Genomic DNA, 13,735 nt, shown 5'->3' on the forward strand with positions numbered 1-13,735 from the left:
CAATATTGCCACTAAATATTCCAAGCTCAGAGCAGAAGCCGAACCTTTCTTACTTGCATTCCCAACTTCATATATAGTTGAAGCTGATTTTAGCCACGCGAACGCAATTTTGACAAAACAGAAAAACAGATTGAACTTGGAAAACCGCGGTGATTTGCGACTAAAACTTACCAATTTTCAACCGAATATCAATAATCTTGCTGCTTCTCTTCAGACACATCCATCTCACTAATATCAACTATTTTAATAAAAAGGTATGTTAACATATTTTTAACGCATTCAATAGTAGTCGCAAAATGACAGTAAGAGGTTTTATTAATCCAATATAACTTGTTATGTTTTCAAAACTAATTGTGTATTTTACGTATTATGACACGTACGGTTTAAGAACTATAGGCAAATTTCCATCTATCCATAATTTTTCTATTATTTTTTAAGATTATAAATTAGTGGAAAATATCTCCTTTTTCTGTTAAAGTTATTAGGTGGATTTTATAAGAAATGGGAACTACAAATTCTTTTGTTGGCTTGTTATGCAGGTCTCCTTATCGCTTAACATCAGAAATGCAAAAATGATTTCATGTTTTTGTTAAATACATAATCTGGGGGTCGATAAGAAGGCAAATATTCTATAAAGGGGTCGACGGAATAAAAAGTTTGGGGACCCCTAATTTAAATAAATCATTTTTTGATAAATTGTTTTTAATATTAGCTCTACACTAATGCAAGTTAGTGTATTAGTTTCGACAGATTATTAAATAATTAACTGTTGCTGTATTAATTTTGATGAAAATGTTAACTTTGTAATAAAATCACTTTTTAGATTTAAAGGCTTATAATAATACACTTACTTTTCTTCTCTAATAACAACTTCCATTTCTGCTGTCATTACAGTTTTCATAGTTTGTTGAAGATTAGGAAATCTTGCTGAAAATTACAAAATTAGATTAAAGTAATATATTGTATATAAAATTTTAATATATAATTTTCTTTTAAGAACTACTACAAAATGAAAATTCAAAATTATATATATACATTGATCAATATAAAAGTGTTTGATTATGAAGCTATTGCCAAACTGTTTTGCATATTAGTTCAGGTTAGTATTGTTTAATATCACAGAGTATCACAGAGTAAATTTAGTTCAAATCATAAAATAATCATTCTTTATAACTTAAACTTAATATTCTATATTAAAAAGTAATGTACTGTACATATACAAACATTTCAAAACCCTACATATTAATAATATGCCAAATGACTACTGGGTTAAATCGGACTACTTCCTCTAAAGATAAATTTAATTAATAATAATAAATAAAATAGAAATCTAGATGTATGAAAATATTTAAATTTCTATTTTATTGATTTGGAATTGTAACAGTTTAATTTTTTCTAAAATAATAATTTTCTTTTTTCATATATACAATAATAAACATTTCTCGCAATTGCAAGATTTAAAACATTCCAATGATTCTGAAAATTATTAAATCATAACAAATGATTTAATGTAGAAATCATTAAACTACAAACAAAAAACATTTACTAACATTTAATAATTAATTAATTAAAATAAGACAAAGTAATAAGAAAGAATTTCAATTACAAGCATTGCACTCCCACAAAGAACAATTAGAAATTTACAAAGCCACAAGAAAAAATGCTGTTATCAACTTTAGAGAAGCAGACTCCTTCTCTCTGCATGAACATTGTTCTACAATGTTTAGTCTTACAACCTTTTCCCCATTCTAATTTTAGCATGTGGATGGCAATCACCAATCCTGAGTAATTTCTTCTGTTTGAACCATTTTTTTAAATAGCTGCATTCAAACTGTGAAGATCTTTTAGACTGATGATGATTGTTCAAACACAGGTGAAAAATATTTGCTTTTGTATATTTTTGTAGTTTTTTGCTGGATATTGGTAATTTGTATAGTGCCTAAAATATAAATTTTCGTCTATAATAACTTATCTTCTATTACCAGGACTTATTATACTGGCACTACAGAAATATTACAAAGTTTTACAGAAAAACATTTTTTATTTTACTTAATTTACCTGTCTTTCTCCTTGTTTTCTGTACTTTGCATTTTCTGATACACCAGAATTTTGGCTAAATATATTATTAATAATATTGTTTAATTAAAATGCCTCATTGTCCCTTTTTCTTACTAAATTTATTATTTCATAATATAAATTTTCGTCTATAATAACATATCTTCTATTACCAGGACTTATTATATTGGCAGATATATGGAGAAAGACAGGTATATTAAGTAAAATAAAAAATGTTTTTCTGAAAAACTTTGTAATATTTCTGTAGTGCCAGTATAATAAGTCCTGGTAATAGAAGATACATTATTATAGACGAAAATTTATATTGTATAGTGCCTATTTATTTATACCCAGTTTGAGTCATTGAACTGTAAAACAAATATTTTTTAAACAGTATTAGGCTAGCTCAGGCATGGCTGGATCCAGCCCATCCAATGATTCTGAATATTATTAAATCATAACATATGATTTAATGTAGAAATTATTAAACTACAAACAGTAAACGTAAATAATGGATGCTGCTGTGCATAACCTACCTTACAATAACATAAAGTCCTGCCTTTAATATTCTGAAATAATTAATTACATGTGAAATATTTTAAAACTAAAACAAAGAATTGGTTCGAATACTCTTTCAGAGACAAATTTTGACCATAGGTGTTGAATAAAGACTGGCTAAAAATAGGAATAGAAAAGAAGGACAGGTTGCAAGAAGCTGAACAATATTCATTATCTGTTAGAGAAGACTAATGTGGTTAAGTTGTCAATCACTGTTTATTGTCATACATATTAATACTATTAAACTTCTGTCTTATTGTTGGAATTAAGCTTATGGTACCAAGAAACCATAAAATTTTCCGGAATTATTTGTTCATTTGACAAGAACCATAGTACAGTTGCAATGAAAAAGAAACAGTTTTAAGATTAAGCATTTATTTGGTGAAAGTTGAAAGATCATGTTATGAAAGTGATTTGCAACCACTTTAAAGTGTAAAAAAATATTTGGTTTTCTCACATTTATGATGTAATTTTTTGAATATTTTTGCTTTTTCAATAAATGATTTATTAAAAATTACTTTAGCCACCACAAAGCTGTTAAGATCATAAATTACACCTACTTGATAACTGCAAAGTAGACAAATCACTATATTGATTTTTACTAGCCACTTAGATCATCAATGACATTATAAATAAAAGAATACCAAATACATTTCCTACCCCTTGAAATGGCTAGCAAATTGCCTTCATAAGTTATAACTTGATATTCAAACTCTCATCATCTAAATCGGCCTTTCGTCCACCCTTCTGTTTGTAATAACAGTACATTTTTCTTTTTTGTTACTTCTGCTCAGGTCATTTTTTATGAATTAATTAATGTTTACATTTTGTTGTAATTTTTATGTTCCATTTAAAGTATTCTATACAATCTGTTTGCTATTTAGAATTTGATTAAAATGTGATTTTTACAGCTGAAAAGATAAATAATATATTGCATATACTGTAATTATATATACAGGGACGCCGCTAGCAGTTTAAACGCCCATGTGCAATACCGATTATGCCGCCCCCTGTTTAACTACGATTACCTATGCTGAGCTTGCCAGAAAGGCTCTTTAGTGTTGTCTCATAAGGGTGTGAAAAAAGAAAAGAAATACTTTACAAAGAAAATCTATTATTACTAAGTTATTTTTGTTTACTTAAAATGTAAAACCATATAAATATTTATCTATAGAAATTGAACTTCTCTTGCCTTTATGTTTGCGAAATCTGCTATCAATTTTCATGTATCAAAGCAGTCTAAGATTTTGTGTTCAATTGAAAATACAGTAATACCCTGACTTACGCTACCCTGGAGTTACGCGATTTTCAAATCTCGTCGATTTGTCTTTTGTTTGAGCGCCATGCAACCCTTGATTACTCACCCCCCCACACTATTGTTCAGCTTACATGTTTGGATGTGTCGCGCGGAATCCACACATAGCTACAATTTATTTTGCGTTATTTATTTCTGTGTTTGTTATATCTACAGAGACTCGAGAGACTCTACTATGTCATCCAAACGAAGTAGAACTAATTCTTCTGCATCAAACAAGATAAGAAAAACTTTATCTTTGGAATGTAAAGTTAACATTGGGTATGTTCGTAAAGTCGAACAAGTTAAGCGAGAATGAAGTCATCGTTATTCCTATTTCGTTAGACTTTTTGAACGATTCATTACTAACGCGTTTAACTCGTTTGACTTTACGAACGTACCCATTATTAAAGACTTCGATACAAAAATGAAAATTTGTGAATTGGCAATGAAGTTTGATCTACCAGAACAATTATAAAAGGCAAAGAAAAAATTCTCGAAGCTGTGAAAAATGCTCAACCTTTAAATTCAAGCATCATTCGTAAATGTCACAGTATTATCGCTGAAATGGAAACAATGTTAAAATTATGGCATAATAATCAAGTAAACGTGAAAAATTGTAAAATAATATAGGCCTAATTTGTNCATGTCAGAAGAATTATTAACAAAATAATTGCAATTTGATATGCGATAGAACTGTTCGAATGCGTACAAGTACAAACTGAGAAGGAAGTTCTGTGAGGATTCCCTATTTTCGCCAGTCCTGTCAACTTGTGTCATAGACCACGACTATGGGTTCTTGGCTTTTCGGGCACCGCCGGATGGTTCAACCTGCCGACAGACGTTTCGCATTGCATCTTAATTCTGATAAATGCCAATAGAGGCGCTGTTAAGCTATAATATAAATAAGAATATAGCAATTGCGCGCCGGTCGGATTTTTTTTCTTCGTGCGAAGACATTTCTTATGCTATAAGTAGGGTGGGTATTATGACAATGACTTTGAATAATTCTTGACCGATCGCTTGATTTGCCATCCCCTGGACGTGCCGCCCGCATGCGGTGCACGCCTTGCACGCCCGCTTACGACGGGCCTGTATATATGCTGTGCATACTTTTTGGTATTTTAACATTCCTAAAGCAAATTTGCTATAAGTACAATTTATAAAGTACAGTATTATATATTACATCACATTGCTGACAAATAAAAATAAAGTAATTTAAAATTTTTAACATTGTAATTAAAGGAAATAGTGCAATTTAAATTAAGTTCGTTTAAATGGAATATAAACTAATAGTGTTTCTGAAAAATATATGCAAAAATCTTCATATCTACTGTATATTGGAATAATACTAACTAATACAGGTATACCTCGCCTTACGTCGGTAATTGGTTCCTGGAAAACGACGTAAGTCGAAAAACGATGTAAGTCAAATTTACTTGTCTCCGAATCTACTTGTCACTAGGCTAAACCATAAATTACCATTCCCGATTCTGTATTTTATTTATTAATACATTTTTAATAATATATGGTTAATAAAAATCTATTTTAAGNTAAATTCCTCCTACCTTGGATAGGTGACTTAATGAAGTTTGACCCAATCTTATTTGCTTGCGAAGTTGTCTCTCTTTTCTTCTTGATCCGCCTCGACGGACCAGATGTTTGTCGATCTTTAATGGACTGTAAAAATATGAAAGTACTGCGGTTTTGCAAAAAATAACGCTTAATGCGGAATGAAACACTGGTACAAAATGGCTGCTACAAATGACCGTTACAGAACTACTCTCGTTCACAAATTTTTTTCTTCTTTTTTTTATGACAAAAATACGGTGGCGCTTGAGGCGCTAACATTTATTTTTCCATATACTTTTTGACAAATGACGTATAATCGGGAATGACGTAACTCGAAACGACGTAAGTCGAGGTATGCATGTAATACCAAGATAATATTATTATCTTGGTATTACCAGATTCTGTATGATAATATCAAGCAATATTTTAATGTTCAATATTTTTTTTATAGAAAAGTAATGATCTCTAGAATAACTGTAAATATGATAAAATTCAAAACACACAGATATAAATATATAAAGGAAGCATTACTGTTTTCTACTTAGACAATATGTTAAAATTAACTGTAATAAGCAATTACTTATTGCAATCTGGCATTGTGACATTGTCAGTGTTGTGAACTTAGAGTTGGTAAAATTCTTCTGACTCCAGCAACTCTGACCTGAACTTTATGAAATATTTTTCGTATTTCACATTTTACCAATAGCAAAACTGGAAAAATACTTTTTAATTAAGAAATTTCTTAGAAAATGGACACAGATAAAATTTTGGTATGAAATGCACTTTATACATTAGTATCTTTTTGAGAGATAAATTTGTATGTACTGCATACACATATATATTTGGAAAATAGCTTTTATTAATTTAAACAAATATATTCACATCAATCATTGATAGGAAATTAACAATTCCCATAGTAGTTGGAGTGGGAGACACTATTTTACAGGCGATTATGTCATTCCTCAAATTGTTATTTTATACATTATATTTGTATTTAATTTTTTTCTTTAAAATGATTAAATTTAAATCAAGTTTGATAATTGACTAATAAAAATGGAATTCTTTGGCTAATTAAGATATAGCACCTGTCTTTATGTGCTTGTTTTTCAAGGTAAATTTGTTATATCCATTTTTTGATTCCCACCATAAATTGTAATAAAACTTTCTATAGAGAAATTTTAGAAAAAATATTCAGATAGCCAGTGGTATCTTTCTTATAAAAGAAATCATAGTATGATATTTTAAAAAAGGGAAAAGGTACTGCATATTTTAAATTTTACAGAGTAGGAACCAAACTTTGTTTACCAACTCCTCTAAGCTGGCCACAATACTAAGCTGCAATTTTAAAAAAATTACATGACTTTTGGTCCAGATCGGAAGTTCATTTACAGTTAATTGGAACCTCTGGCCCCTAAGCTTTCCATATCTGGTCTTGATTTTCATCTATCTAACTCTGTTCTCAAGATTCAAGAAAAATGGATGGACAGAAGAATAGATAAATGACAGTGGAAATCTATAAGTCTGAAATTTGAAAATTGCTGCCCAAAAAGAACAATCAAGTAAACAATTCCAAGTAACAATAGTTAAATTATAACTGATTTGACAAATAACTTTAATAATTTGTCATGAACAATTTAACTGATAAACTGATACTTAAATATCAATTTTTTAAATTAATTTTACTATTCATTGATTTTCTTCCTTAAGAAAATTAAATGTTGAAATTTGGAGTATGAGTAATATAATTATATCTAACAATACATGTACAAATTTCAAATTTTCAACTTTAATTATAATGTAAGGTGGAGTGCAAAAACGTAAGGCCACCCTAATTTTTTTGGAATAATAAATTTTTATTACACTTAAATAAAAAAATAGTGATAGGAATAAATGTAGATGTAAAAGAATTACTTATTCTATTTACAATCAAAAATAAAAATGAAAATATAAATTTTTTATTCAGAAATTCAAAAATAATGGTGTTGTAAAATATAAGGCTAATGATTTTCAATAGCCAATGAAACTAACGTTTTTTAAAATAACCTTGTAAACCCTATCTTTGATAAAGTTAACAAGATTTTGTAACATATTTAAATTGATTTTTTCCCCACTCACTTACAATTGCAGCTTTGAGTTGTTCAATACTGTAATATTGTTTTCCTCCTGCATACATATCACTAGCTATTAGACTCCATAGATTTTCTATGCTGTTCAAATCATGAAGAATACGGAGACCAATCCATGACATCAATACCATTATCCAGTAACCATTAATAAATGAGATTTGCATTGTGGATTAGTGCATTACCTTGTTACATTTGTCAGAATGACCATTTTGAAGTTCATGACACTTTCTTTGGCCCATATCAGTCTTTTTTGTTAGTGTTGTTTTAGATATGGTACTACTTTTCTATTTTTATACACTAGATGTTTTATTGATTTTACCATCCAGGAAAGTGTGGATTTGTGAAAATTAACATCAGGCCTTTGTGATTTCACATAATGATGTTCCTGTTGTTGATATTTCTCAGATAATTGCTGATTTCTGCTTCTTCGTCAACTTAGAAGGCCATCCTGTTAGTGTAAAATATGGGGGGGAAAACAAAGTTTAATATAATTGACTACAACACAATGCAATCTCAGTTGTTTTCCAATAGCTCTAGCAGAACTTCCAGCTTGATGGAGTGCCTTGATTTGGCTACACCCAAAAGGCAATTTAGGTTTTACCTGTTCCCACCCATTGTTAAAATTAGTTATCACAACAATTAATGTTATTATAAATTCAATTATGCCTCTATTTGAAATTACAAAGTACTATTACCTCTTTATAATTATTAAATTACAGATGATAGTGAAGGTCTTTTTATAAATCACTTAAAAATACAACTGGCCTTATATTTTTGCAACACTTTATTTTTGATTTTTTGAATAAAAAATTTATATTTTCATTTTTATTTTTAATTGTAAACAGAATAAGTAATTCTTTTATATATACATTTATTCCTGTCACTGATTTTTTGTTTAAGTATAATAAAAATTTATTATTACAAAAAATTAAGGTGGCCTTATATTTTTGCAATGCACCTTATATAATTGTACTTTTTAGTATGAAATTTTAACATTTTATATAACTTACCTTTCAAATCAGCTACATTTTTACTAGCTCTACTTAGGACTAAAGCCATACTTTCCACATCAGATATGTTTACACGACATCTTCTGTTAATGACATTTCCTCTAAGTTCTTCAACTTGATTTTCTAATTCTCTAACAAAAGATGATAAAACTTCAGTCTTACATTAAATTTATTCATCATAATATCATAAATATATAAATAAACAACAAACTAATAAAATAAAATAAAAATCAATTACAAATTATATACAAATTTATAAAAAATTTAAAATCTGGTTTCCACAAATAAAAAGTATTATTACAAAAGTCATTTAAAATTCAAAAAAATTTATAAAATATTAACAACTTTATTTTAAAAATCTTCATTTATTAACAAAAAGAATTATGATATGTGTATTTTAATAAACAAGCTATATATAATATGTATTTATTAACAATCATAAATATACATCATAATATTTAACTGTTAAACTATATTAGTTTAAAAAATAAATTTACATTTAAAATGTTATAAAATAGTTTATCTACAAATTTACATTTGTACATTGTGACATTACTGGCAATGAATCTACTTGATAAAGTATGGAGTGTGTACAACAAAATTATTCATGAAATTATTGGTAACAGTAATTAGAATAAGAAATTTCTTCATTCAGAAAATTTCACTGAAACAATGGCCAAGTGCAAATTTCTAAGCCAAAAGCTATTAGAAATTTATAGACAAAGTCTATTAGGTCACTGTTTCAATTTTAGTGATGCAGAACATACTTATCCAATGAATGAATTTATTATTTATAACTGATATATGAAATTTAAAATTAATTCTTTATAAATTTTGGACCACAAGATCGAAATTGACAAACGAAAAGGAAAAAATAATAATATCAACGGACTTGTGTCTTAGATCTAGGATTAGGAGAAAATTATTATTAAAATTGATTAAACTAGAGAAATAATAGGATAAAAATTAGAGATGATTATTTTTTTAAAATATAATATAATGTACACATATGATTTGAATAATAGAGAAATAATTCAGTTAAATCATTTTTTAGAGACAAATATAATACAAGATTAGCTAAAATAAATCAAAATTTAAAAACAACGCAGGAAAAAAGGAGAATGACTAATAATATGGAGAATAAAAATAGAAAAACAATTGGAGATAAGTTGATAGTCAAAGATAATGAATTGAATGAGAAAAAAGTAGAAATTCCAAAAAGAGAAAAAAATAACGTAACGATAAGCTTTTGGAATATTCAAGGATTAAGAGGGAAATTATTCAAAACCTCAATGAGAAAATTTCTGAAGCCAAACGAAATAATTGGATTTTTAAAAACCTGGATTATAAAATTTAGTGAAATGGAAATAAAATATATAGAACAAGACAATAACGCAATAATTAGTAATGCTCAATGCAAAAATAAGTTTGGACGTCCATCACGTGGAACTCTGTTATTAATTAAGAAAAGATTAGGTGAAACATTTCTATAATATATATCGGATGTTATTGCTGTTATAATAAAATTAGAGAATAAAATAAAAATGAGATGATCTTATACATATTTGGGAGTAATAGGAATATATATACCACCTTCTATGGAGAAGAAACCAATTTTAAATGAATTGCAAAAAGTTTTGGATAGATGGTCTAACCTGACACAAATATGGATAATAGGAGGTGATCTAAATGCACGTATTGGTGAAGTTATTGATACCATAATTTGTCAGACGTTTGAAAATTTAGTCAATAAGAGATTATCCAAAGATAAAGTGTTAAACACATGGGGAAAAATACTTTTAGATTTTATTGATAATAACCAATTAATAATTCTGAATGGTAGGATGAAGGGTGATACCACTGTAGAAATTACTTTTGTTTCCCCAAGTGGGAAATCCATAGTAGATTACATTATTTGTTCAGAAGAAATGATAAATTGTAATTATTTGAACGTTCTGGGGAACAACCTTGCAGATCATTTTCCTATTCAGTTGGAGTTAATAAAATATCAAAAAATAAGTAATAAGACATATAATTGTAAAGTCTATTAACCTGGAATTAAGACTGTTATATAATAAACGAAAATTGTTAAGTGAGTTTGATTATATGATTGGGGAGATGTTAACCTTGGCAAAAGAAAATGATCTAATAGAAAATTATCTGAGTATTATAACTAAACTAGAGGAATATAGGTACAAGAATTGTATACAATAAAATGGAAAAATTTTCAAATGTGAATGATATAATAGCACATGTTATGACTACAAAATTAAAAAAAACAAAAGAGTTTACAAATCTTTAAAAGAACAAACACAAGTAAAGCACTAATGAATTATCTAAAGTATAAAAAATGTATAATAATTTAATCACACCAAGAAAAAATTATTCTTTTCAAAAATCAGCAAGAAATTATCAGAAGCTAAAGATTCGAGAGCCTTCTGGAGAATAATTAATAGTTTTCGTAAAAGAAAGTTAGGGTGGGATAAGCAGACTAGAGTAGAATATAATGTTTGGCTTAAATACTACAATAAATTCTCAGAGAATTATCAGAAAAATGTTTGTAAAAAATATATGGAACTAAGACAAGACCAGAAATTCAGCAAGACAAGATAATTAAGATGGAAGAACTACAGGACTGTATCAAAAAACTTAAAGACAAATCAACACTGCGATCGGACACAATACCTAATTCACTCATCAAAATGTTACCAATAGAAATCATTTGATATTTAACTAGACAATTTAATCAATTTTATAGTACTAGTATAATACTGACCAGATGGAACAAAATTATTTTACTATGATATTTAAACAAGGGAATAAACAGGAACCAACCAATTACAGACCAATAGCCCTTCTGTCTTGTCTATGGAAAGTATTTACTATAATACTAGCTAATAAATTTAATTACTGGACAGCTGCGAATAATTATAGAAATAATACACAATTTGCATTTGTAGAAGGGGGTGGTACTCAGACAGCCCTCTTTGTGTTCCTGTCATTAATTCAAATTCAGTTGTTTAAAAAAAGACAAAGTGTTTGCCCTATTTTTGGATCTTGAAAAAGCATATGATATGATTAGCATTACTGACCTACAGAGTAAAATCAGAGATGTGAGGCAAAAAACTTTTGATAAATATGATAGTGTTGCTGTTCGGAAAATATAAGACAATTATTAAACAGGATACTAATATCTGGACACCATTCATTACCTACAGAGGTCTACTACAAGGTGATCCATTATCCCCATATCTTTTCAATTTCCACCTATTTGATCTAAATGATTGTTTTAAAAGAGATGAAGATGGGTTTCAAATTGAAAACCAGATTATACATACTATATCGTATGCTGATGACATTGTGCTGATGGCTCCTACAGCAGCTGCGCTCCATAGAAAAATCCAACAAATTTGTGAGTATTTAGAAAAGTTAAGAGTTAAAATAAATTCAAAAAAATCAACAATTATGATATTTAGAAATGGAAGTAACGTACCCAAAAAGCACATGTCTTTTTTTATTAATAAAGAAGAAGTGAAGATAGTGAAGGAAATTAAATTTTTAGGAGTTACATTCACACCTAATCTCTCGTTTGAAAAACACTTTAAAAATTCACTAAATAAAGCAAAAATTGCAATAAATAATTTAATTGGTCTATTCTGTAAGGTAAAAATAAAGAATTTACATACACATTTTCAACTTTTTAATTTGATTGTGATGAACTCAATGGGAGAACCCACTGTAAGATATTCCAGCTAGAATTTAATATCCCGGGTAGCACTTTAAGATTATAAACAAATAGATTCAGATTAAATACTATACTAATAAAAAGATATTAAGGTTTTTACTCAAAATTATTAAGGCTGAAGATATGACAACAAAATTGCTGTTCTTACTATATCACAAATCAAGAGAAACCGACTTAAGACGAAGTTGGATAATTCAGTTATCGAAGATAGTAAATAAATATGAATTTTCTATTAAACTGTTTATGGACCATACATATGATATGGAGCAGTATAGTAAAGAAATAATATATAGAGTTATGGAATACTCTATTATTCAAGACATTGAAGATATACGAAAACAAGAAAACATAAGCTGGTATGTAATAATTCTAAATTATCCGGTAAATAACAACTATATATTGACAAATATAGCTTTCAACATTAAAAAGTTTTTTTATATATATTAGGTTAAATAAAAATGGAATACAGTAGAGCATCGATTATCCGACTCAATTGGGGACTCAGGTTGGTCGGATAACTGAAAAGAATTAAAAAAAATACATTATTAGTATAGTATATTAATAGTATGTAATTAGTATATTAGTATATCGCTATTAATTAATTAAATTAACCAACTTTGCATTGAATTTTCATCTATGTTAAGCCTAACAAATTTTTTTAAAATAATAATCGTCGCTATTGTATTGTTAAAAATTATTTTATTGCTCACAAAACAAAACCATTCATAATTAGAAAATTAAACTAATTAGAAAATTAAACATAATAATTAGAAAATTAAAGGGAGGCCAGTATTTAAATACTGGCTCAACCATTGAAGGGAGGCCAGTATTTAAATACTGGCCTCCCTTCAATGGTTGAGTCGTGTTGCCAGCTAAAACACGCAAAAATTTAACAAAAATAATATTAAAGTAGCCAAGACATAGCCAAATATTGTAGCGCCACATCACTAGCGGACATTTGAAATCTGCCGACTAGAACAGTCGGTTAATCGATGTGACGGTTAATCAGGGGTCTGATAATCGATGCTCTACTGTAATTATAAATGATAAATATATAGATTACATTCAATCTAAATGTCCAAATTGTACCAAAAATTTATCTAAAATTCATATTATATATGAATATTGTAACAAAAAGGATAAACTACAAAGACTCCAGATTGGGCTGCTGGCTAAATGTACTAGTGAGTTGGAAGTGTATAAGACATTTGATAGAGCTAATGTTAACATGATTTATATGTTATATAACTATGTTAAACAACTAATTAAATGATAATTGTGACAAATTATTAATATAATTTTATAGATTAGTAAATAGAAAATATTAATGTTGTTAAAATATTATTATATGAGATGTCAATATGCGTTTCTTTAA

The 13,735-nt window shown here is 28.0% G+C and overlaps 1 protein-coding gene across 4 annotated transcripts in view; it reads right to left on the minus strand.

Annotated features, from left to right (window-relative positions):
- Nucleotides 1-13,735, minus strand: part of LOC111619676 (coiled-coil domain-containing protein AGAP005037-like) — a 341,137-nt gene that overhangs the window by 96,881 nt on the left and 230,521 nt on the right. For all 4 annotated transcript variants that reach the window (XM_023361441.1, XM_023361440.1, XM_023361443.1 and 1 more), the window contains 2 exons: nucleotides 8,616-8,746; nucleotides 852-927 (listed from right to left, as the gene is read on the minus strand). In XM_023361441.1, the coding sequence (XP_023217209.1) occupies nucleotides 852-927; nucleotides 8,616-8,746 (207 nt within the window). The remainder of the gene's footprint in view (nucleotides 1-851; nucleotides 928-8,615; nucleotides 8,747-13,735) is intronic.

The sequence above is a fragment of the Centruroides sculpturatus genome, unplaced genomic scaffold (assembly GCF_000671375.1).
Source record: "Centruroides sculpturatus isolate CEXI.00-Female unplaced genomic scaffold, Cexi_2.0 scaffold165, whole genome shotgun sequence".
Lineage (NCBI taxonomy): Eukaryota > Metazoa > Arthropoda > Arachnida > Scorpiones > Buthidae > Centruroides > Centruroides sculpturatus.